Genomic DNA, 23,193 nt, shown 5'->3' with positions numbered 1-23,193 from the left:
TCTGAGAGGTGCGGCCGGTACACTTCTGATGTGCTGGGGCTGCCCCCGCCTTGCGCTTCGTGGTCCGTATTTCACTTTCGAAATTCCCGTTACCGCTGCCTGCTGCTTCCCGCGTGGCTTATCTGTCTGCTCCTTCTCGTGTCCCTCACCTCCCCCGGCCCTGGTTTGGAAGTGCTGTGCTGACCCCTCCGTCCTGGTGCCCTGGGGCGTGTGCGACCGTCCCCCACCCAGCCGTGGGTCTGGGTGCAGTCTGGGCGTGTGGCTTCAGCCCCCACGGTGGTTGCCGATCCGTTGGCCCTGATGAGAAAACAGGAAAATTGGAAAATGGGCTGAGACGGCTCCCAGCAGCGCCCTGCTCGTTCTTTACGCTCACGTAGTTTGCCGGCTCCTGGCACCCCTCCTGGGTGGCCCTGGTGCCCACACCTTTCCAGGGTCCGTCTCTGGTTTTGTTGGGAACGCACCCAGGTTGTGCTTAGCAGGTTAGCCACCTCCTCTGGGCTGTGTTGGGGGGCTGAGCAGGACGCAGGGGTGTGATGTCACCAGCATGGGAAGGTTGCTGCCACTCTGAGTTTTGATCTCTCTCGTCATCTCTCCTAACCGGCCCCTTGTGGGTTTTCCCTCCGTCTCTGGACTTCGGAGGCACCACCGGGCTGGAGCGTTTTTCGTTGACTTGAGAGCCCTTTTATTTGGGAGCTGTTTCTATTCTACTCTTTTTGTGTCTGTTTTTCTTGGTGTAACATATGCATAGTCAGGTGCATAAAACGTACTGACCTTACGTGAACTGCTTTGTAAACTTACACAGATCAGACGTGCCTCACCGATCAAGGTAGAACATGCTTCTTTTTAAAAGAAAAGTTGTTTTTTTTTTTAATGTTTATTTTTGAGAGAGAGAGAAGGAGCATGAGCAGGGGAGGGGCAGAGAGAGAGAGAGAGACAGAATCAGAAGCAGGCTCCAGGCTCCGAGCTGTCAGCACAGAGCCCGACACAGGGCTCGAACCCACAAATCATGAGATCACGACCTGAGCCGAAATCAAGAGTCGGACACTCAACCAGCTGAGCCACCCGAGCGCCCTGGACATACTTGAACCCCAGAAAGCTCCTTGCTGTCTGTTGGATTTATGTGTTTTTCTGCTGCAGATGATTGGGATCCTGGAAAACGCCCTTTCTTGTGCACATCAGTACTTTGTTTTGGGCCGTTGGGACTTCGCTGTATGAATACAGCACAGTTTGTTCACCCACTTTTCCTGTCGGTGGGTGTTTGGGGTTTCCTTTCTGGCTGCTGTACGTGAGCTGCCGGGCACCTCCTTGCACTCCGTCCTCTGGTCGACGCCCCTTGGGGGTGTGCTTGTGAGTGGGGTTTCTGGGGCCGCAGGCGTGCGCTCACGATCGGTAGATGCGCCGGAGGCTTTCCAGCATGGTTGTGCCGCGTCACCCTCCCGGCTGCAACCACGCGGGAGCACAGGGGCCGTGTCCGCACTCGGTGCCGCTGCTTTGCTGACTCCGGTCTTTCTGCTGGGTGTGTGCTTTCGTTTGCTTTGCCTGGTGAGTGGCTGTGTGGAACACCTTCGTGTGTGCTTTTTGGCCATTCAGAGATCCCTCTTTTGTGAGGTTTTTTAAAAAATCTGAGTTATCATTTTCTTACTGCTTTGTAGATGTTTTGATACGTTCTGCATTTGAGCCCTTGGTTGGGGGTGCACATTCTGAATCCTTTTCCCAGCTGGTGACTTGTGTTTTCACTTAAGTCTCAACATTGTTTCTGGATGAATAGAAATTTCTTAATGAAGTCCCAACATGTTGCCTTTTTTACGGTTGGGGGTTTTGTGACTGAAGACATTCTTGTCTACCCTGAGATCTGCAGACACTCTCTTGTGTTTTCACCTAGAAGCTTTGTTGTTTTGTATTTCACAGGTAGGTTTGGGATTTCCCTCGGATCAATTTTGTATCTATGGTGTGAGGTAGGGGTTGAGGCTTACATTTTTCAATGTGGACGTATAATTGTCCCATTCGCCAATAAGACCGTCCTTTCCGAAACCAGGGTGCCGAACTGGTCCATTCGTCACAAGTCAAGTGACTGTGTAGGGATAAGTCCATTCGAAACTCCCGTGCTGGTGCCACACTGTCTTGACAGCCGTGGTGTCCTTGTAGAAGTCCCACAGTGTAGCTTTCCGGCACTGCCCCTCTTCAGGATGGTCTCAGCCCTTCTAGCTCCTTTGTGTGGCAGAGTAAATGTTAGAATCGGCTTGTCGGTTTCCACAGGAAAACTTGCCCAGACTGTGGTTGGGATTACCTGGACGCTGTAGATCAGTTACTCATGAAATCTGGTCATGCATAGCTGCTTCTTGGTTAACAGTTGCGTGATGTGTGATAGTCATTTGCTACTTCTCTCTTCCCCATCTGTACGCCATCGTTTGTTTCCAGGGCTTTGTTACCCATTATTGCCGTGTGGCCGCTCTCCCTGGGGTGATGTTGGGCAGAGTGGTGACCGTGCATGTTCCTGTCTGTCTCCTGACCTTGGTGTGATGGTGACCACCAGCTTGTTGTCAGGAAGAATCACGTTAGCATTTTGTCACATGCTCCTTTGCATTTGTTGCAATGATTGTATGCGTTTTCTATTTGTTTTGTTAACGTGATGAAGTACACTGAGTTTGTGAGGTTAAACGCACCTTGCCCCTCTGGCCAAGACCCTGCAGGATCGCGCTGCATTGTTCCTTGCTCTCTGCAAAGGCTCCTGTGTGACCTACCAGTGTCTTCTTAAGCATGTGGGAATGGGAAGTCCTCTGGGCCTTGACCTTTCTTTGTGAGAGGTTTTAATTATGCTTAAAGATTAAAGATGCATCTTCTTGATTGGGACTACTTTTCGTAGGGTTTTAGTGGGACCAGTTATCTTCCTGCTCTTTCTTGTCGGTTTTGGTAAGATGTCCATGGGGCACCTGGGTGGCTCAGTCGGTTGAGCGTCCGACTTCGGCTCAGGTCACGATCTCGCGGTATGTGAGTTCGAGCCCCGCGTCGGGCTCTGTGCTGACTGCTCAGAGCCTGGAGCCCGTTTCGGATTCTGTGTCTCCCTCTCTCTCTGACCCTCCCCCGTTCATGCTCTGTCTCTCTCTGTCTCAAAAATAAATAAATGTTAAAAAAACATTGAAAAAAAAAAAAAAAAAAAAAGATGTCCTTCTCGACTTGTCTTCGAGTAACTCAGACTCAGACTGTCCTGAGACTCATTTGCAACACCCTCCCCCTGTGCCCCTGGGTCTCCTGATTTGGGAGGACGGCCTGTCTTCATTCCTGGCCTTGGTCATCTGGGCTTTCTCCCTTTTTTCTTAACTGCATTCATCTTTCCAGAGCCTCGGTGTGGGGTCATCTGTCCTGTTTGTGTGTCTCTTGCTTGATCGGAGCCTTCTCTCCATTGTCTCCTCCCTTTTACATCTTCTGTTCAGTCCCTTGTTCCTTTTTAGTTTTTTGACTTGGGAGCTGTGGCCACTGTTTCAGGCTTTTCTTTTTCTTTTTCTTTTTTGATATTTGTAATTACAGCTGTTCATTGCTGCAAGCTTTGCTCCATCTAGAACCCGCAAATTTAGAGACTGCTATTTCTCCTTTCTGTTCTGTTTTTTTTTTTTTTAGTTTTTTTTTAATGTTTATTGGTTTTTTTGCAAGAGGCAGAGAGCAGGAGTGGGGGAGGCGGGGAGAAAGGGGGACAGAGGATCCGAAGCAGGCTCTGCACTGACAGCAGCGAGCTTGATGTGGGGCTTGAACTCACAAAATCTGAGATCATGACCTGAGCCAAAGCCAGATGCTTAACTGACTGAGCCACCCAGACATCCCATGAGGTTTATTTCTTTTTATTTTTAGAGAGAGAGAGAGAGCACAAGTACAAGCAGGGGAGGGGCAGAGAGAGAGGCTGAGAGAGAATTCCAAAGCAGGCTCCACACTGTCAGCACAGAGACTGACGCGGGGCTCGAACTCACGAACCGTGAGATCATGACCTGAGCCGAAATCAAGAGTCAGATGCTTAGCTGACTGAGCCACCCAGGCGCCCCCTCTGGTTTTTTTTTTTTTTTTTTTTTTTTTTAATTCTTTTTAAATGACCTCTGGTCTCCCAGCAGAGTTGCAGAGATAGCCCGAGTGTGCCCGCATGGCTGCCCTAATTCGGACATCTTGCTTGGCCTGGCTGTGGGGCTGGCCCTTGTCCCTGGTCTCCTCCTCTGTGTGACCATTTCTCCCAGCTAGACGCACCTGGAGAGTGCTGGCCTGTTGTAGAAGCCGCCGGGGTTGGAGCTGGCTGTGGGTTTGGGGTGACTCTGCAGAGGCGGCCCCCCTGTCCTTGCCCCACGCCAGGTGTACCTGGCCTCCCGTGACTGGGCGCTGGCCATCGGGGCCCCGAGGCTGCCAGGTTCCTCCCTCTCCTGTCCTGTGCTCCGTAGAGATCAGTCCCGAGGGCCACGCAGCGCCTGGCGGGGCTGCAGGGAGATGACATCCCGCTGCCCCCGCAACACTTGCTGTCCGCTGGCCTCCTGCACCGCCCGCTGGGCCCCTCCCTCAGCTCTGTGCCTGCCGGACTGCTGTCCTCCTGGTGGGGTCCGTTGTCCTCGTGCCGCGTCCTTGTTCTTCCTGATGATCCCTCCCGCAGGAGCCCACCCCCTGTCTGGAGGGAGAGGCCTCTCGAGCCAGCTGCGAGCCCCCTCCCCACCCCGACCCCGCCGGCGGCCGCTCTTCCTCCACTCCCGAGCTCACTGTCGAGGTCTTTATCTGCGTCCACACGGCTCCCAGTTAATTTTGAGTTTGAAAAAAAGTTTAGTGATCGGTTTTTAATTTCCCAGGGCTGTGTCTTTCTTTTAATCTTTTAACTTTTGTAGGGAGCGTGTGCGCGTGCACGTGGGGAAGGGGCGGAGGGAGGGAGGGAGAATCCCAAGCAGGCTCCGTGCTGTCGGTGCTGAGCCTGACGAGGGGCTCGATCCCACAGCTCCGGGATCATGACCTGAGCCGAAATCGAGGGTCAGATGCTCAACTCTCTGCGCTCCACTGGGAGGACCGAGATCTTTGTAATATTGGAGGAGGCCGTGGGCTTCACAGGCCTTCTTCCGTTACCGGTCGGCTTGTGGAGCTTGGGGTTTCCTCTCCCTTTTGTTGCCGTTTTCCACAGAGGTCAGTGATCGCTAGGGTCCGCTCTAGCCCACACACGCAAGTCTGAGGCTGAGCCCTTCGCCCCTGTGGCCGCGCAGGCCTCTGGCAGCCCCCGGCAGCCCGGATCCGGTCACAGGAGTCGGTGTGACCCCCGTCCCCGCGGCACCGGCCTGACCTTGGGGCCCGGCTGGCATCGCGGAAGTCCTCCTGGCTTTGGGGGTTGGGAGGTGGAGGCACCCTGTGGATGGAAGGTGTGCGGATTCTTGAGCCGTTCGGAGTCAGACCCTTCCTCCCGCACATTCTCCAGGGCGCTGGCCCCGGCCCTGCCCTGTGTTCGTGTTCCTGCCCTCCTGGCCGTTGGCGTGGGCCGGGAAGGATGCCGTCCCGCCCCCGGCTTGAATGGAAACGCGGGCCTTGTCTCACAAAATGCCAAAATTTTGAAGGCACCTGTGTGCTAGTGTGTTTCCTTTTTTAAAAAACTTTTATTTGGGGAGAGGGCAGAGAGAGAGAGAGAGACAGAGAAGGTGAGAGAGAGAATCCCGACAAGGGGCTTGATCCCGTGGCCCTGGGACCATGACCTGAGCCGAAGTCCGAAGCTCACCTGACCGAGCCCCCCGGGCGCCCCAGGTGTGTTTACTTTTAGCATTCGTTTATTGGGAGGAAGCCTAAAGGGAAGAAGCTGTGGTTCGTTGATCAGGAATCGGTTGTACGCAAGTTTATGCTTACCGGCATCGTTGTGTCTTTGTGCTTGTGTCCCTGCGTCATGTGACTTCTCAGTCTGCCGTGGTGCTGGCTGACCTCGCATGAATTAAAAACTCATTGCGGGGGGGGTGGGTGGGGCGGGGTGAGTGGGGAGTGACTGCTAATGAGGACAGGGTTTCTTTTAGGATGATGAATTGTGAAGATGCCTGAACCGTCGAATCATACTTCGGTGGGAAGATATTACAGTGTGTGAATTATGTGCAATGAAGCTGCGATAAGATAACGTATCACAGTAGTTCTGTGCCCCCAAGCCAGCAGGGAGTCCCCTCCTGCCCGCTCTGTTCTGAGAGGACCCCCCACCCCCCCCAAGCCCCACAGAGCCGGCAGGTGGGGCCCCTGCTGCTCTGTGTTGTCCCAGCGGCTCTCCTCGCCTCCGGGCTTGCTGGGCTGAGCGCGAGCCTGCCGATGGGGGGTGGCGCTAGGCCCTGCTGCCCTTCTGTCCAGTCAGGGCCGTGGCCCTGGGGACAGTGGCCCTGATCCCGTGTCGGTTCAGCCGGAATGGAGGGCTCCAGGCAGGGCAGGGGTGTGCCACCGGGAGGGCGTGCTGACCATCGGGTCCCCCTGCTGCCAGATCACATGCCGGATGCCAGCTTCTCGGGGCGCCGGCTCCCCGGGTGCCTGCCTGTGGCTGGCGGTCGCCGTCAGCAGCATGCCTAGGGTGGGCGGGCCGGACCGTGAGCCACACAGCCCTCGCCTTCCCCTTGCCAGACGGGGGGGGGGGGGGGGGGGAGGGGGCGGTCAGCACCTAGCTGTTCGTGGGTGAAGCACAAGTCCCTGGCTTCTCTCCTTGGCCCAGCTCAGGGTGGCCTTTGCCAGAAGAGTGGGTCTGGGGAGCCAGCGGGTGTTAGGTGGAGTGGGGAGTCTGTGTGGCGGCCGGGGTGGGTGGACAGCCCGCCACACTGCAGCTCTTGCTGTGTCCCTGCCACGGGCTCCGGCCACACGGCCCGCGGTGACTTCTCCTGTGCCGGCACGGCACGTCTGCATCCTCTCCCGCTGCTGCTGTAGCTCGTGGGATGTGCTCGTCCAGGAAGAGGGGTGTGTGTGGATTGTGTCCCAGACTGGCCGACGTCCCGGCCATCCCGTCACCTGGCAGCCCCCGGCCTCCCCGAATCTGCCTGCTGCTGCTCCCGCCCTTGCACGATGGCACACGGCAGGCCGGGGCAGCGACTGTTGGTGGACAGGCTGGCGGGGAGGCCAGCTGGCCCTGCTGGGGAGGCCGGGCAGGCACGAGCCAGCCTCCTGGCTGTCGGAGCAGGAGGCCAGTCCGGGGAACTCAGCTGTGGGACAGGGGTGTTCCCGTGGGGGCCCACGGCCAGCAGGCAGTCTCGTCTGTCCCTGTCAGGAAGCCGTGTCTGTGTGGAGCATGTCCCAGGGAGCAGCCCCAGGCTGGCCAGCCCACAAGCCCTTTGCTGCCACCCTGAGCACAGGGGCCTCGGGAGGAGCAACTGCTCAGGCTGCAGACCCTTGCTCTCCAGGCGCAGAGCGGTGACAGTCCTAGGGACTCTGGGAGAGTGGTGACAGTCCTAGGGACACTGGGAGAGAGGTGACAGTCCTAGGGACACTGGGAGAGCGGTGACAGTCCTAGGGACACTGGGAGAGAGGTGACAGTCCTAGGGACACTGGGAGAGCGGTGACAGTCCTAGGGACACTGGGAGAGAGGTGACAGTCCTAGGGACACTGGGAGAGCGGTGACAGTCCTAGGGACACTGGGAGAGCGGTGACAGTCCTAGGGACACTGGGAGAGAGGTGACAGTCCTAGGGACACTGGGAGAGCGGTGACAGTCCTAGGGACACTGGGAGAGAGGTGACAGTCCTAGGGACATTGGGAGAGCGGTGACAGTCCTAGGGACACTGGGAGAGAGGTGACAGTCCTAGGGACACTGGGAGAGCGGTGACAGTCCTAGGGACCCTGGGAGAGCGGTGACAGTCCTAGGGACCCGGGAGAGAGGTGACAGTCCTAGGGACCCGAGAGTGCGGTGACAGTCCTAGGGACCCGGGAGTGTGGTGACAGTCCTAGGGACACTGGGAGAGCGGTGACAGTCCTAGGGACACTGGGAGAGCGGTGACAGTCCTAGGGACCCAGGAGAGAGGTGACAGTCCTAGGGACACTGGGAGAGCGGTGACAGTCCTAGGGACCCTGGGAGAGTGGTGACAGTCCTAGGGACCCTGGGAGAGAGGTGACAGTCCTAGGGACCCGAGAGTGCGGTGACAGTCCTAGGGACCCGGGAGTGCGGTGACAGTCCTAGGGACACTGGGAGAGCGGTGACAGTCCTAGGGACCTTGGGAGAGCGGTGACAGTCCTAGGGACCTTGGGAGAGCGGTGACAGTCCTAGGGACCCGGGAGAGCGGTGACAGTCCTAGGGACACTGGGAGAGAGGTGACAGTCCTAGGGACCTTGGGAGAGCGGTGACAGTCCTAGGGACCTTGGGAGAGTGGTGACAGCCCTAGGGACCCGGGAGAGCGGTGACAGCCCTAGGGACCTTGGGAGAGTGGTGACAGCCCTAGGGACCCGGGAGAGCGGGGACAGTCCTAGGGACCCTGGGAGAGCGGTGACAGTCCTAGGGACACTGGGAGAGTGGTGACAGTCCTAGGGACCTTGGGAGAGCGGTGACAGTCCTAGGGACCTTGGGAGAGTGGTGACAGTCCTAGGGACCCGGGAGAGAGGTGACAGTCCTAGGGACACTGGGAGAGCGGTGACAGTCCTAGGGACCCGGGAGAGAGGTGACAGTCCTAGGGACACTGGGAGAGCGGTGACAGTCCTAGGGACACTGGGAGAGAGGTGACAGTCCTAGGGACCTTGGGAGAGCAGTGACAGTCCTAGGGACCTTGGGAGAGCGGTGACAGCCCTAGGGACCTGGGAGAGCGGTGACAGCCCTAGGGACCCTGGGAGAGCGGTGACAGCCCTAGGGACCCTGGGAGAGAGGTGACAATCCTAGGGACCCTGGGAGAGTGGTGAACAGTCCTAGGGACCCTGGGACAGTGGTGACAGTCCTAGGGACCCGGGAGTGCGGTGACAGCCCTAGGGACCCGGGAGAGAGGTGACAGTCCTAGGGACCCGGGAGAGTGGTGAACAGTCCTAGGGACCCTGGGACAGTGGTGACAGTCCTAGGGACCCGGGAGTGCGGTGACAGCCCTAGGGACCCGGGAGAGAGGTGACAGTCCTAGGGACCCTGGGGACTTCACACCCGCGCCCACATGTAAAGCTTGGAACCCGCAAAAAGCGAACTTAAAAACGTGGCAGGGAAAGGGTCGGTCTGTCCTGACCTTGGGAATCCGTGGTAACGTCTGTGTTGTACCCTAGGGAGGCGTCAGATCCATCACCTGGGGAACCAGCTGCAGCTGAACCAGCACTGCCTGGACACAGCCTTCAACTTCTTCAAGATGGCCGTGAGCAAGCACCTGACCCGCGGCCGGAAAATGGCCCACGTGATCGCGGCCTGCCTCTACCTGGTGTGCCGGACGGAAGGCACCCCGCGTATCCTTTGGTTTGGGGGCCTCTCGGAGGAACCCCGTCTCGGCGCTCTCTGGGTTGGCCTCCCTCCGTTGGGCTCAGCGGTTGCAGTTTCCCGGCGCATTTCGTGGAGGCACCCTAGTGGGTGAGCGCAGGCCTTCCTGGATCGAGGTGGCCTTCCGCCACTTGGGAGGGTAGGCGCCCGGCCCGTTGGCCCCCGGGGAGGACAGAGCGCACTCCGCCGTCAGGCCGGTGATCCGCCCCCTCGGGGAGGACGGCGGCGTGTTCTGTTACTGCACTGAGACCGACCCTGCAGACGCTCCTGCGTGCCCGGAACTCAGTGCGTCGCACCCCCTGGAAAGCCCTCCCGGGGCCGCTCGCCCCCACCCTGGCTGTCCGCCCTCCCTGCCTGCCTGTGTGTCTTTTCCACCATCACTCGGCTCCCTCGGCCCGTCCTGCGTGGGACCCCCTCTCCTGGTCCCGTGTCCTTGTTTCGAGATAGCACGTCCCCCAGCGGCTTCCTGCAGGTGGTCTCCCTTCTGCCTGTCCTCTCGGGGACGGCCCGGCGGGCTGCGGGTTGCACATCGGTCTCTGGAATGTGGACGGTGGTGCCCACCGCGCTCGGGCGCCCTGACCCTTGGCCCCGTGCGTGAGGCCGGTGTGCGGTCCCCTGGAGGGCTTAGCACCTCCTCATTGTTCTCTCTGAGCCGCGGACCCGGAGCCCCTGCCGCTCGCGGTTCCTTCCTTGGCGTCACCCTCGTTCCGGGGGTGGCCCACCGCCTGCTTTCCGGCGTTCTCTTCCTTCGTTCCCGCTCACTTACCTTCCGCTTTCCCACCGGGCTCCTCTCGTGGCACGTGTGTCCCCAGTGGATTCCTGTCCGTCACAGCTGCCCTCACGGGCGGGGGGCCCCAGCCACGGCTCCCGTGAAGCAAGCATGGGCTGCTGGAAGGGTCGTGGCGTGCGTGGCTGGGCCTGTTGGCCGCCGTTCCGATCGGGCAACCCTCAGCACCGGAGTCTTTCACTGAAACGTCCTAAGGTCTTGGAAGGTTCTCATTCCAGCATACCACGTCGAAAGCACACGCATGCTCTGAGCGGGCACGGGTCTCGGGTTCCCAGCACAGCGCCCCGGCAGAAGATGGTGTAGGCGCCTCGCCTGCGTCCTACCCTGGCCCCCGTGCACCGAGCAGCGAGAGGCCCGGCCAGCCTAGCTCTGAGGAGGGCGGCACAGGGGAGGCGCGTGGAGCTCCATTCGGGCTGGCTCTGCGTCTCCGGGAGTACGGAGCGCGGGGAGCAGGGCGAGGGTGTGCAGGCCAGGCTCCGGGATCCGTCCCTCCCCCACCGCCCCCACCTCCGGTCCCCGCCCCAGTCTGGCGAGCAGAGAGAGGCATCCTCAGAGGTGCTGGCCCGTGACCCCCAACGGGAGAGGCCACAGGGTCAGGGGGGCGGGTGGGAGGGCCGGTGGGGGGCGGGGGTGGGCCGGGGTAGAGCCAGGAGAGCCTGGGGGGCGGGGGAGGGCAGAGCCGGGGGTGGGGGGGACAGAGGCAGGAGAGCAGGGTGGGGGGCGGGCTGGGGCAGAGCCGGGACCAGGGGAGCCGGGGAGGGCCAGGACCAGGCTCCCTTGCTGTTGCCAGATCAGGTGTGACCTGCGTCCCTGTTTGTCACGCACGCATCCGCGGGAGCTGTTGCCGCCGCAGCGGGTGTTGAAGCCTGTGACATTTACCGGGTTCCAGCTGAGCTGCCAGCAGGCCTGTATGTGAGCGGCTGGCTTTGCGCCACGACTCCGGGTGTGCCCACGGAGGCTTCTGTCACTCGCGACCTGCCCCCACCCACAGGGGCCCCGGGTGGGAGGGACAGATGTGCGCGGATCGTCCCACGGCCGACCGCGCCCTGCACACGGCCGCCTGCAGACCTGTCTCCTCTGCCAGGCTCCAGACCCCTGGGGGCTGTTAGTGGCGGGTTTGGTTCGCAGGCCTGGGCTGGGTTTCCAGAGCCTGACTGCTGTGACTCCGGCCACCCTGTGTCCCCCTCCTCACGCCCAGCTGAGGACCGCGTTTCTTGCTTTAGAGGGCGGTGCAGTCGGAGACTCTCCCTTCTGCCACGGGCCCCCCAGCCCCCCTTTACCTGCTTCCCTCTGCCCCTCCCCCTGTGTGCCCAAGGGCAACCAAGGAGTTGAAAACATGTTTTTAAATAGCTCTTTTCTAGACGAGTTTTAGGTTCACAGTGCAGCTGAGGGGAAGGTACAGAGATTTCCCAAGTGCCCCCCGTCCTCCCCCAGAACGGACCCCCCCACCAGATAGTGCGTGGATTACACTGATGGACGCATCAGCACTCGGCGTCCGTGGCTTACCTTGGAGCTCACGCTTGCTGTGGTGCCTTCTGTGGGTTTGGGCAGACGTGTAGTGACACGTGTGTGTCACCGTGTAGCCTACAGGGAGCCCGTGGTCGAAAGGAGGCCTTGGGGTGGCTGGTTGGCACGTATCGGAGGGTGGCCGGCATCACCGGGCACCAGAAAGTCGCAGGTTCAAAGCCACGGTAGGCTGACGTGAAGAGGGCGGCCCGCCCCCGGTGTCTGTGGGCTAGCCAGGGGGCTTCGGGAACCCTGGGGACCGTCTGCCGGTGTCAGCTGACACGGAGCGCGTCCGCACCCTGGGGCCCAGCTGTCCTGCCCGGCTCGGTGTGCAGGTGCGTCCTGGGTGGAGGCCGGTAGCCTCCCCTCCTGGCTGCGTCCATTGTGGTGGGGCCTCTCTGTGGGCAGAGCTCTTACTGAGGGCCACCTTAACATCTTGTCCTTTATGGCTGATTTGTGCGCCTGTTTAAGAGGCCTTTGTCTGTTCCACGTCGTGGAAATACCCTCCTGGTGTCCCTTCCCGAAGCTTTTGGTTTTATGTGTCCCCTTGGAGTTTGGGATTTCTGTGGGGCTGGCTTCACTGTGTTGTGTGTCGCGAGGAAAGGGTCGGGTTCCTCTCCACGGGGCGTCCGGCACGCGGCGCACGTGGGCCCGATGCTGGCGTCTCCGAGCCCTTCTCTGGTCCGCTTGCCTGTCCTGGGCCGACCCCGGGCTGCTAGAAGCTGCAGGTTTGGAACAGCCTGAGGACCCCGTGCGTGTCAGGAGGCCTCCGGCTCCAGCTGTGTCAGCGTCTGCGCTGTGTGTGGCCCTCCGTTCTTCTGCGTGAGTTTTTCAAGCAGCCTGTTTCCGTGAAAAGTCTTCTGGGATTTTCTGGGCTTCATGGATCAATTCGTGGGAGATTGAAGTTGACGTTCGTTTTAACAGTACTGAATCTTCCAGTCGATGAATACCCCTGTTTCTTCCAGTGTTTTGTACTTTCAGGGATGCTTTGTTATTTTTGAGGAGGAGGCCTTTCCTGTCCTTCGTTACATTTGTTCCCAAGTCTGTTTTGCGCTAACGTAGATGCTGTCTTGTGTGTGTACAAGTACAGTTGGGTTTGTATGCTTTAAAAAAAATGTTTTTTAATGTTTACTTATTTTTGAGAGAGAGACAGAGCGCGAGCCGGGGGGGGGGGGGGGCAGACAGAGAGAGGGAGACACAGAATGCGAAGCAGGCTCCAGGCTCCGAGCCGTCGGCACAGAGCCCGACGCGGGCCTCGAACTCACGGACCTGAGCTGAAGCCGGACGCCTAACCGACTGAGCCACCCAGGCGGCCTGTGTATATGGTTTTAAGTTTACTTATTTATTCAAGCAATCTCTACACCCGACCTGGGGCTCGAACTCATGACCCTGAGATCAAGAGCTGCGCGCTCTTCCAGCTGAGCCAGCCGGGCATCCTGAGATTTGTCTCTTGACATTATGTCCACGTCTACAGGATTCAGTTATTAATCTTACGAGTTGGCTGTTGGGATCTCTTGCCTTCTTAACCCACGCAGTTGTGTGTGCGGCACCTTTTCTTTCCTTCTATTTTTTTGGGGGGTTTGATTCACTATTTTTCTAGCTTCTTGAGACCGATGCGCAGGTTCTTGATTTTAGTCTTTTTTGTTTTTCCTGATAAGAGCCTTAGAGACTGTCCCTTCCCCTCCAGGCAGATTTTAATTACATGGCGCAGTCCTGACGTGTCATTCAGAGTTGTGTTGCCCGTTTTGACAATGGTTGGGGGTTTTCTCCTTACCTTGGGATTATCGGCTTGCAGCGTAACCGTGTGGTCCGAGGACGCTCACCGAGCGCTCCACGGTGTGTGCACAGCTCAGCGCACGGTCTGCTCTGGTGGGGGTGCGTGTGCGTTTCAAAAGAATGTGTGTCTGTGGTCGTTGCGTGCGTTGGCTGATTGTGTGCCTTGAATCCCTGCTCGTGTCTGCTCGTTCTGCGGGACAGTTACAGCCTCCCGCCGCCCCCGTGGGCTGGGCTGCGACTTTCCCCTTGACCCCGTCAATGCCCGTCATGTGCCGGAGCTGCGTCGTGGGGAGGGCGAGACCCACCTCTGGGGGATGGGCCCTGGATGCCACGGGACGCCCGCCTGTTTCCTGAGCGCTTCTCCCCTCAGTTGCACCCGGTCTGATGTGCCGCAGGTGGACTCGCTCCCTTCTGCCTGGGGTTCGCGGGGTCGATTTCCATCTTAAAATTCACTCCTTCCTGATATGTTTAAGATGTGTCTCTTGTGAGCAATGTAGAATCATGTGTTTTTCTCTGATTTTTTAATTCAGTTTTGAAATATTTTTTGTTGGAGAATTTCCTCCACTTACATTAAATGTGCTTATTGGTATATTTGCATTTAATTCCACTACTGGTTTTCTGTTTGCTACATTTGTTCTTTGTTGTTTTTTTCTCATGATGTCTTAGAGAAATCAAGTATTTTCTTACTCTCGTTTCCTTTATTTTGTAAATTTTTTTAATGTTTGTTTTTGAGAGAGAGCGAGAGACAGCAAGAGCGTTGATGCACGCACAAGTAGGGGAGGGGCAGAGACAGAGGGAGACCCAGAATCTGAAGCAGCTCCAGGCCGTGAGCTGTCAGCACAGAGCCTGACGTGGGACTTGAACCCACAAACCGTGAGATCATGACGTGAGCCACAGTCAGCTGCCTAACCAACCGAGACCCCCAGGCGCCCCCATACTATTTTCCTCTAAACACCTTGTCCGTCATGCATGTGTTTGTCATTGTTTTGCCCGCTAGCCTAGGTTATGTGCCCCTGTGCCTCTGACTTCTCAGGTTCCACCTTAGACTAGGGTACCAGTACTCCCCAGGCACGTGGACTGGCCCAGGCGTCCCCGTGGCCACCGCTCCCACCGCTGCTGGAGGTTAGCGCTCATTCAGATTTCCCAGTTTTGACCGTTCCCTTCCTGTATTTCTCTGCATCATCTAGGACCATTTTCCTCCCGTCTTAGGAACTCCACTCTTATTTTTAGTGTGTCCGCTGGAAGGAAGATTCTCTCTGCTGCTGTTTGTGTGAGACATCGTTGTTTTTATTTACTTCTTTTTTCAAATGTTTATTTTATTTTATTTTTATTAATTTTGAGAGAGAGTGAGCCGGAAGGGCAGGGTGGGTGTCTGGAGAGAGAGAATCCCAAGCAGGCTCTGCGCTGTCAGCACAGAGCCCAACACGGGCCTCGATCTCACGACCGTTGAGATCATGACCTGAGCCCAGATGAAGAATCGGACGCTTACCCGGTTGAGCCCCCGGTGCCCCCAGAACATGTTTATTTTGAAAGCTGTTTGGGTAGCCTGTAGGTGTTTCCTGCGGCCCTCCCGGGTCATCCCTGCCCACCGCCGGTCAGGGCTGGTCACTGGTCTGCATCATCTTGTCTCTGTTTCTCAGGGCAGCCAGCCCGTCGTCCCTGCTTTTAGGGAGTATGTTTGTCCAGCCTAGTGTCCGTGGGGCGTCTCTAGAATCGGTGGCATCATGTGTTTTGTGTGTCCCGGGGGGGTCTGAGGCCGCGTCCCATCCCAGCTGAGGTTCCCTTCATCCTCTCGTCCCGTCTGGTCTTGGGTCACATGCACATCTCACGTCCCACCTTGGGTTCTGCATCTTCCCTTCTGTTTTATATTTTTCTTCTTCTTCTCCTCTCTCGGTTTCAATCTGAGTGTTTTCAGTAACCTACCTTTGGATTCCCTCAACCCTTCCTTTGCTGTGTCTTACCGGGTATTAGACCCGTCTGGTAATTTCTTAATTTCAGTTACTGTTTCTCATTAGATTCTAAGTCTTTGGCGAAGTGGCCCATCTCTGTAGTTACACGAAGGTCTTTAGTAACTCCCATCAGTAGGACCATCGGTGGTTCTGGTTGTACTGGTTTGGGGTATTTGGTCATGCCTGTTCTCTTGTTTGGCAAGTTTTTATTAAACTGATAGGTACTGTGTTTGAGAACTTGAGGGGCTGTGGGCAGTTGCCCCCTGAGGGGGTTTGCTGTCCTCGGAGGGGCGGGCAGTGTGGGGAGCAAGCCCTGCTCCAGCAGAGGCTGGTCGCCCGGGGCCCGACCGCCAGCCTCATTTGGTCGACCACCTCGCCGGGTGCTGCCTGCCCTCGGAAGTGCCCGGACTTAAAGTCCACCTTCCTCCAGGGGGCGCCGCGCTTTGTCCCGGGGCAGCTGGTCCCCTGAGCGGGAGCACGGACTGCTGGCGTGGCCCTCCTTCTTTTGAGGGTCTTCCCCACAGCGGGGCTCCCAGCTGCTCCCCTGCCTTTTATCTATTTTCCCGCTTGCTCCCCACCCCCAACCACCGCCTGCTTCCGAGCGCCGGGCCCCTGGGTGCGTTTGTCTCCAGCCTGTGGGCACGCCTTTCGACACTTAAGTCAGGGCCTGCTCCTTCCTTCCCTGGACTGTCCGTGGCTTTCCCCGTGGCCGGCAGGCCGCAGCTTCCAGCTCCTGTGTCCCTCGCCCTCCCTGTCTTCCCAGCCACAGCAGCTCCTGGCTGCCACTCCCTGTGCCTCAGGTGTGCTGACCTCCTCCGAGCTCCCAGTCACAGGTGCCGGCTGGCCTGCCACCAGCCAGTGGGGGCGCAGGTACCTCCCGCAGCACAGAGGTGGGCACGGTGCCTGAGTGCACACCGCGTCCGGGGCCTGTGCTGCTCAGCCCCTCGCTGAGCCTGAGCCCTGGGCACATACGGGTGTGCCTGAACCAGGAGCTGCCAGCGCGGGACGGACCGTCTCGGCGTGGTTGGGGAGGGAGCCGAGACCTTTGGCCGGGGCCGGGGCGGGCCGGGGCGCGGGCCTGGGCTCTGCACCTCCCTGGCACTTGGGGGGGCAGGGCCGGCCTGGAACCCGGCCCTGGGCCCTTCCCACACCTCTTCCGGGCAGGCAGCTGGCACAGGCCGTGGCGTGGAGCTGGGAGGGTGGGCTGCGGGCACCTCCAGAGTGTGGGAGTGTCCTGCAGAGTGACGATGACTGCCCGTGTCAATTATTTGAGGAGTCGTGTACATAAGGGAGAGCCCACCACAGGACGCCTCAGCCTCAGGCTCAGTGCGGGGGGAGCAGGGTCGGCGTGCGGGGACCGGGCGCTCAGAGCCCTGCAGGGCACTTCCGTCTTTACCGGGCACAACTCTTCAGTGGACGGGGTGTTGGGTGTTCCTGGTGGCCCTTGTCCTTCGTGGGGCGTGGCTGTGAGCTCCTGTCTAAGCAGGAGTGTGTCGGGCTCATAAATAATCGCCTGGGGAGAGATCGGTCAGGGCCAGAGCCACCCTGCAGAAGGGGGTGCGGGTGGACGGGGGGACAGGGGGTGCGTGCCGGGCAGGCCGGCCTCCGTGGGGCGGACGCGTCTGCTCCTGGTGCGGAGGGCGCCGCTGTCCCCGGGTCCCCCCCCCCCCGTCTGTCCCCGCCGGGGCCCGGGAGCTGCGGTGCCGGTTGGGAGCTCTGCTGCCCCGACTGTTCCCGCCACCGTGAGCTGGAAGTGCGGTGTCTGTGCACGCGCTCACACCTCCCGTTGGCCCGCATGCTGATGCCATTTTCCTCATCTCTATTTGGGCGCCCTGAGGAAACACTCCCACCTGAGGCCGTGTAGACAAACGTCATGGTCTTTTAACTGTTTGCTCTGCCGTCATTAAATCTCCGTAAACTTTCCCGCTTACTGAAAACGGGTCTGCGTGTAAATCGAGCCTCATCTGATTGTTCTTCCGGCACCGCGCACGCCAGCCAGGTGGTCCCCTGTCCCTCTCATGGTGGATCCGGACGCCGGGGCGTTGCTGGCCCAGCGTGGGCCGCCCCACCGTGGCACTGGAGCCCTCTGTACACGTCCTCAGAATCCTCTGTGGGGCCACGGGAGCGCCGGCGTTTTGGTCCGTGCGGACAGTGTTTGTGTTCGCACGTCTCTTCGCAGGCCGACACCCCAAGCTGGTGCTCCCTGAGCGCAAGTGCCACCTAGCAGAGCATGTCAGGGACCAGGGGAGGCCGCCAGGCTCCAGGCCACCGGAAGGTCTGCTGACCTTTTATGATTCCAGCACCCGCGAAGGGGGGCTGGTGCCCCTGTGCCAGGAAGGTGGGGGGCGCCGCCCCGCAGGCGGTGCAGACACAGGCCTGCTGGCCGGCCAGATGAGACTTTCCAGAGCCACGGCACATCCCCACGTGCGCCTCAGCCGGGCGACCTGCTGTGGGCCGGGCCCCGAGGGCACTCACGAGGACAGCGTGGGCGCCCGTGTGGGGAAGCACGTTGTTCCCGCGGTCCTTGCTGCCCGGCCGCGCGTGCGCGTCTCCTCCGGTGTCACGAGGAGAGCAGCCGCGCCTCCTTGGCTGCGCCTGGAGTCCAGTCTCCTGTTTGAAACACACACACTCCCCCAGGGTTTGCTGCGGGGATCGCGCTGCTCGGCCCACGGCAGAGGGAGGTGCAGACGCCCGCCTGCCCCCACGCGCCCTTCGGCTGCCAACTCATTGACTGACCGGATCTCCGTGTTTGTCCGTGTTTCTTTTTTTCCCTCGGAGGGGAGATTGGCATAAAACAAAACGCTCGGGGGTTTTGACAGACGTACGTCTCTGCAGCAGGACGCAGGGCAACCTGGTCCCTTCTGGTCAGGCCCCCCCCCCCCCCCCCCCCGCCGCCCCCGAGGCACCCACTGAGGATTCTCACGGGCTAATTCGGCTTGTTCCAGACGTCGGGTGAAGGCAAGGCCTCTTCTGTAAGGTTCTGTCACTAGGCGAGCTTGTGGGCCTGCGCTGTGGCACACGCTCCGTGTGGGAGCGCCCGCCCCGCCACGGCTCTGCCGGGGGCGGTCGTCTGGGCTCTTCTGGCCGTTTGTACGAAGCCCTGTGTGGATGCGCATCCGCATGCTGTGAGCGAGAGCCTCGCCGGGAGGAGCCGGCCGGAGGCGGGCGCGGGGTCAGCCTTCGAGGAAGCCGGCCGGCCTCCCGCCATCGGGCCGTCCCGCTGCGCCCCAGCCCGCAGAGCGCGTGAGGCCGGCGTTGGGTGCTGTGGGGGGGCCCTTTGTTCGCCTTTCTCTTGCGAGGTCTTTCTCGTGTGCTTATTGGCTCTTGGCTTCTCCCTGTGAAGTGTCTGTTCAAAACTTTTACTCCTCTTTTTGCCTTTGTTTTGTTATTACTTTGTAATAGATTTCGTTTTTCAGAGCGTTGTAGGTTAAGGAAAAATTGTGCAGAGTCCCCCGTGCGCCTCTGTCCCCTCCCCCCCACCCCTGCATTTCCCTGTCAACACCTGCGTTAGCGCGTAGACACCTGCGAAAGTCACGGCTGACGGCCCAGCGTCACGTCGTCCTTACCGCAGGCCCGCGCCTGACACCAGGGCTCGCTCCCGTCACGTGCTGTGGTGCCTTCCGTGGCTCTGACAGGTGTGCGGTCAGTGCCGCGTGTCCGCGACCGGGAACGTCACATGCAGTGGCTTCGCCGCCCCGGACGGCCCCTGTGCTCCACCTGTGCGCCCCTCCCCCACCCGGGCAACCTCCCACGCCTGCACCGTCTCTGGGGCTTTGCCTTTTCCGACCGTCACGGACCCGGAGTCTTGTGGTTCCCGCCTCTTGGCTCGGCTCATTTCTTGTGTCCTTTTTGGTGCCACGGGTCACCGCCCCCTCCCGTAGCTCGACTTCCTTTCCTCTCCCGGTCTCCCTTCCTCCCCGGCCTTCTTTGCTCCCGGCCTTCCCTGGTGTATCCCGCTTAAGGGTGTGCCTTCAGAGACCGAGAAACCCGGTGCCTTTTAGTCAAGGACCTTAAAGGTGGGGGCGGGATGTCTGGGACCTTGTGCAAAGCTGTGGCCTCGGGGAGCCCTTTCTTCTTGATGTGTTGGGCCCGGGGTTACCCTCCCGATGCCTGGTCTGGGCTCTGACTCAGCACGTGGGGATTTCTCGTCTCACCTTCTCAGAGCCACAGCAGACCCGTGAGGGACATGGAGTTTCTCTTCTCTTGACGAGCCGCCCTACTCGGTGGCTTGTGTTTTGTGTTTTTGTGTACGTGTCCAGCTGAGTTTCATCACTTAGGACATAATCTGGTGACTCTTTAATCACCTGCTGAGAGTGAGCACAGGTCCCGTGCCAGAGTCTCCACAGCTGTCCCCTCTGGAGGTGCCTGCCAGCCACCAAGGGCGGGTGGCCCTCTGTCCACGTGTCTGTTCCCCAGGAGCCACGAGTCGTGGGGCAGAGGCCACACGTAGTGCCTGGGTGGCCGTCAGTAGGTGCTCGGGGGACAGACCGAGCGTCGTCACGCGCTTCTGGGCTGTGCCACACGGGGGGTGGGCCTGTGAGGACTGCATTCACGGCCCCTCTCCCCCTGTCCTGGGAGCGGTTCACAGAGGCCTCCGTGAGCAGCCCCGATGCCTCACTCCTCTCGATCCATGCCGAGCTTAGATTCACGACAAGGTCCGGTGGCCGGGTGTATGGTCGGTGCCTCTGGGAGGCTGTCGGGTAACGGGGGGTCCATGGCTTGAGTGCACGTGTTCCTTGACTCCTGCCACAGACATGCTCCTCGACCTCAGTGATCTGCTCCAGGTAGACTGGTTTCCTTCCTGAGCCCTTTTCCCAAGGGAGGCTGGGACTGGGGCACAGGATGCGCCAGGGTGTGGTCTGTTCAAGAGCTGGGAGGGGGCAGTAAACATGGGTCACACCGTGGTCCTGGGAGCCGGGCGGCCTCGGCCTCAGAACCAGTGGGGAGACCCAGATGTACTTGGTCCGAGACAAGGGAGATTCTTTAAAACGAGGGGGGCGGTGTCACGGCACAGACGTGTCCACGGTGTGAGGGTGTGTGCGGGGCGCTCATGGATTCCATGCCTGCGCGGAAAGCGTGGTCGGGTCCCGGTGCACCTGGGCCGCAGGGCCCCCCAGTGCTGACGAGGCTGGGCTTCCACGAAAACCACATGCCACCTGCGTGGTCGCCGTCCTACTGTCCTCGTAAATGGCGTCTCTCAGGAGTCCTCTGAGATGCTCTGGCCGAGCTAACAGTCATCTGTTGGGATCGTGGAAATGGAACACTGCACGTGCGGTACCAAGGGGGCAGGGGCCGGGGGGGGGGGGTGTGGCCTCACGGCCGGTTCCGTGGAAATGGAACACTGCACGTGCGGTACCAAGGGGGCTGGGGGGGGGGGGGGTGTGTGGCCTCACGGCTGGTTCCGTGGAAATGGAACACTGCACGTGCGGTACCAAGGGGGCGGGGGGGGGGCGGGGTGTGTGGCCTCACGGGCCGGTTCCGTCCCGGGACTTCCCACAAAGGACGGAGTGCGTCTGGTGTAGGGCAGATGCTCAGAAGCCCTTTGGCAAAGCCTGGATGGGTCAGGGTGGTGTTCTGGCGGTTTCTTGCTTCACACCGTTGGAAATGGGAAACCAGCACAGGGCCACACAGAAGGGGTGCGTGTTCTTGCTCCTCCGGGCTGGACCAAGGCCCCGGGGGCAGCCGCTGTGCTGGCCGGCTGAACCCGCACAATTTACTGTGAGCTTTTATTGCCCGAGATGGAGGGGTGTGCCTCGGGCCCCTGGGCCAGCCTGCTGGGTGGGTGTGGGGGGACCTGGGCAGAGCCGGCCCCAGGCTCTGGGCCGCGTCCCTTCCCATCAGCGGGGTCTCCCTGGGGCCGGGCCGGGCGCAGCACACACAGGACGTGTTTGTGTGCTTGTCTGTGGGTGTGGGGCAGCGTGTCGGGTGAGGGTCTCGCCTGGGGCTCTGGCTGCGGGGGGCTGACTCGGGTCCTCCCATCCGTTCTTGTGTGAACGCTCGCCGAGTGGACCTTTCTCCCCGGGCTCGTCCCCCGCTCAGGCGTGGCTGGTACAGGAGCACTCAGGGCCGTCTGGGCGGAGAGCCCATCTGCCAGGTGGACAGGATGGGGGGTGCTGGCTAGCCATGCCCGGCTGTACCGGCCGCCTTCGCAGAGACAAGCTACAAACACCTCAGAGCTCCTAGTGCGTGCTGGTGCACGTTAGCGTCTGTGGCAATAACCGTGTGTGTTGTGCGGGTGTGGCCTTTCGACAATTTGACTTTCCATTTGAAGTCTGTTCAGAGGACTGTTTCCTGCAGATCTTCATCTGCTCGGGACACAGGCAGGGTGGGAGGCGTGAAGGGGGACGGCGGGTGCTGCGGTGGGAGGAGACGGTGAGGGGGACACTGAGCTCCACTCTCAGACGGGCCTGAAGTCAGGAGGGTCAAGTTGCAGGAACTTGGGGGAGCCCGGCAAAGGCTGGGGCGCTCATAGAACGTCCGCACACACGGACACGCGGAGACGCGGCACGCGTGGGCAGGCTGAGGGCTGAATCCCTTCGGAAGGCACGCTCCGTGAGCCGCCAGCCCTGCGAAGGGGGGCTTCTCCCAGGAGGAGGCCTGGATGGGAAGTGCAGGTCTGCCCAAGCTGGCACCTTCCACGTCCTCTGAGGGGGCTTTGTGCCATCCCTTAGCGCTCCCGGACGGCCGCAGGCACCTGCCTGTGCTGCCTGAGAGGCCTTTTCTGGTATCCCCTTGGGCACCGGCGAAAGGGCCCTCATCCGGGCCTTCATAGGCCAGGCTTGATTAGGCAGACAAACTCCCTGGGGAGACCAGAGACAGAGGGCCAGGGCCAGGATACTGAGGCCTGAGAGTCCCAGGGGAGGGGCGGGAGGGCACCAAGCCTGAGCTTTTCCCAATTCTGCACCCCACCCGAGCGGACCGGCTTCTTCCATGCCTGTGGTCGGGCACCCCTCAGAGGCCCCCCTCCCACAAGGTGCCCAGGCCAGCACGGGGCAGGCTCTCAGGGCGGCCGAGGCCCGGCCGCACTGGAGGGTCGCGTCCAGGAGTACATGACTGGGTGCTGCGGTTGGTCAGGTGCTGGGCTCCACAGCGGATTTGGACTCGAGGTGGGAGTGGGCGGCGTGTCGCCGAGATCTGCGGAGACCCACGGCCACGACTGAGCTGCTCCCGGCGAGGGGCCGAGGCCATGGCTCCTGGGCCCGTTGGGAGCACGGCATGCCGTGGCCAGCAGGCCCCGAACGTGCGGGTGCACGCCACTCTGAATGACACACCTTGCACTCCGCGTGCTTCCGCTTTGCTAACTGTCTCTCAGGCAGCTTTTTTCCTCAGCAAATCGCCACTGCTGAGACGATGGTGGGGCCTGGAAAGCTGCCTGGGGCTGGGAAGCAGGACCCTGGGCTGCCGTGGGCTCATGGGGGCTGGCAGGGAGCCTTACCAGGGCTCTGCGGACTCAACGACGAAGTGCATATTTTAAGAGAAGAAAGCAAACGTTTCCTAAATTGCTAATCTCGGTAGTGGTTTTTTCGTGACAGGTGAACGTTTACGTGCTGGGGAAGACCTTCCTCCTCCTGGCGAGAGAGCTCTGCATCAACGCACCAGCAATAGGTATGGCGGGGCCGGCGGGGGGGCGGCGGGGGGCGGGTGGGGGGCGTGCTCGGACGGGAGGCGGTCACGTGCGGGCACAGCAGCTCCGCCAGGTAGGAAGCAACCCTGTCCGAGGGCAGCCCGGAACCCCACGGCCTGGGGGTTACCCCCGGTATAAGACCAGAGCGCCCTGTGGTTGTGGGTGAGC

At 60.3% G+C, this 23,193-nt stretch overlaps 1 protein-coding gene across 2 annotated transcripts in view; it reads left to right on the top strand.

Annotated features, from left to right (window-relative positions):
* Positions 1–23,193, top strand: part of BRF1 (BRF1 RNA polymerase III transcription initiation factor subunit) — a 58,054-nt gene that overhangs the window by 11,207 nt on the left and 23,654 nt on the right. Inside the window, exons 3-6 of one of the 2 annotated variants that reach the window (XM_042944487.1) lie at positions 3,000–3,005; positions 9,190–9,327; positions 20,154–20,185; positions 22,934–23,006. In XM_042944487.1, coding sequence (XP_042800421.1) covers positions 3,000–3,005; positions 9,190–9,327; positions 20,154–20,185; positions 22,934–23,006 — 249 coding nt within the window. Of the gene's footprint in view, positions 1–2,999; positions 3,006–9,178; positions 9,353–20,153; positions 20,186–22,933; positions 23,007–23,193 lie in introns of both variants that reach the window. The other variant, XM_042944479.1, reaches the window with a different exon arrangement.

The sequence above is a fragment of the Panthera leo genome, chromosome B3, assembly GCF_018350215.1.
Source record: "Panthera leo isolate Ple1 chromosome B3, P.leo_Ple1_pat1.1, whole genome shotgun sequence".
NCBI lineage: Eukaryota > Metazoa > Chordata > Mammalia > Carnivora > Felidae > Panthera > Panthera leo.
This window is presented reverse-complemented; position numbering and strand designations above follow the sequence as displayed.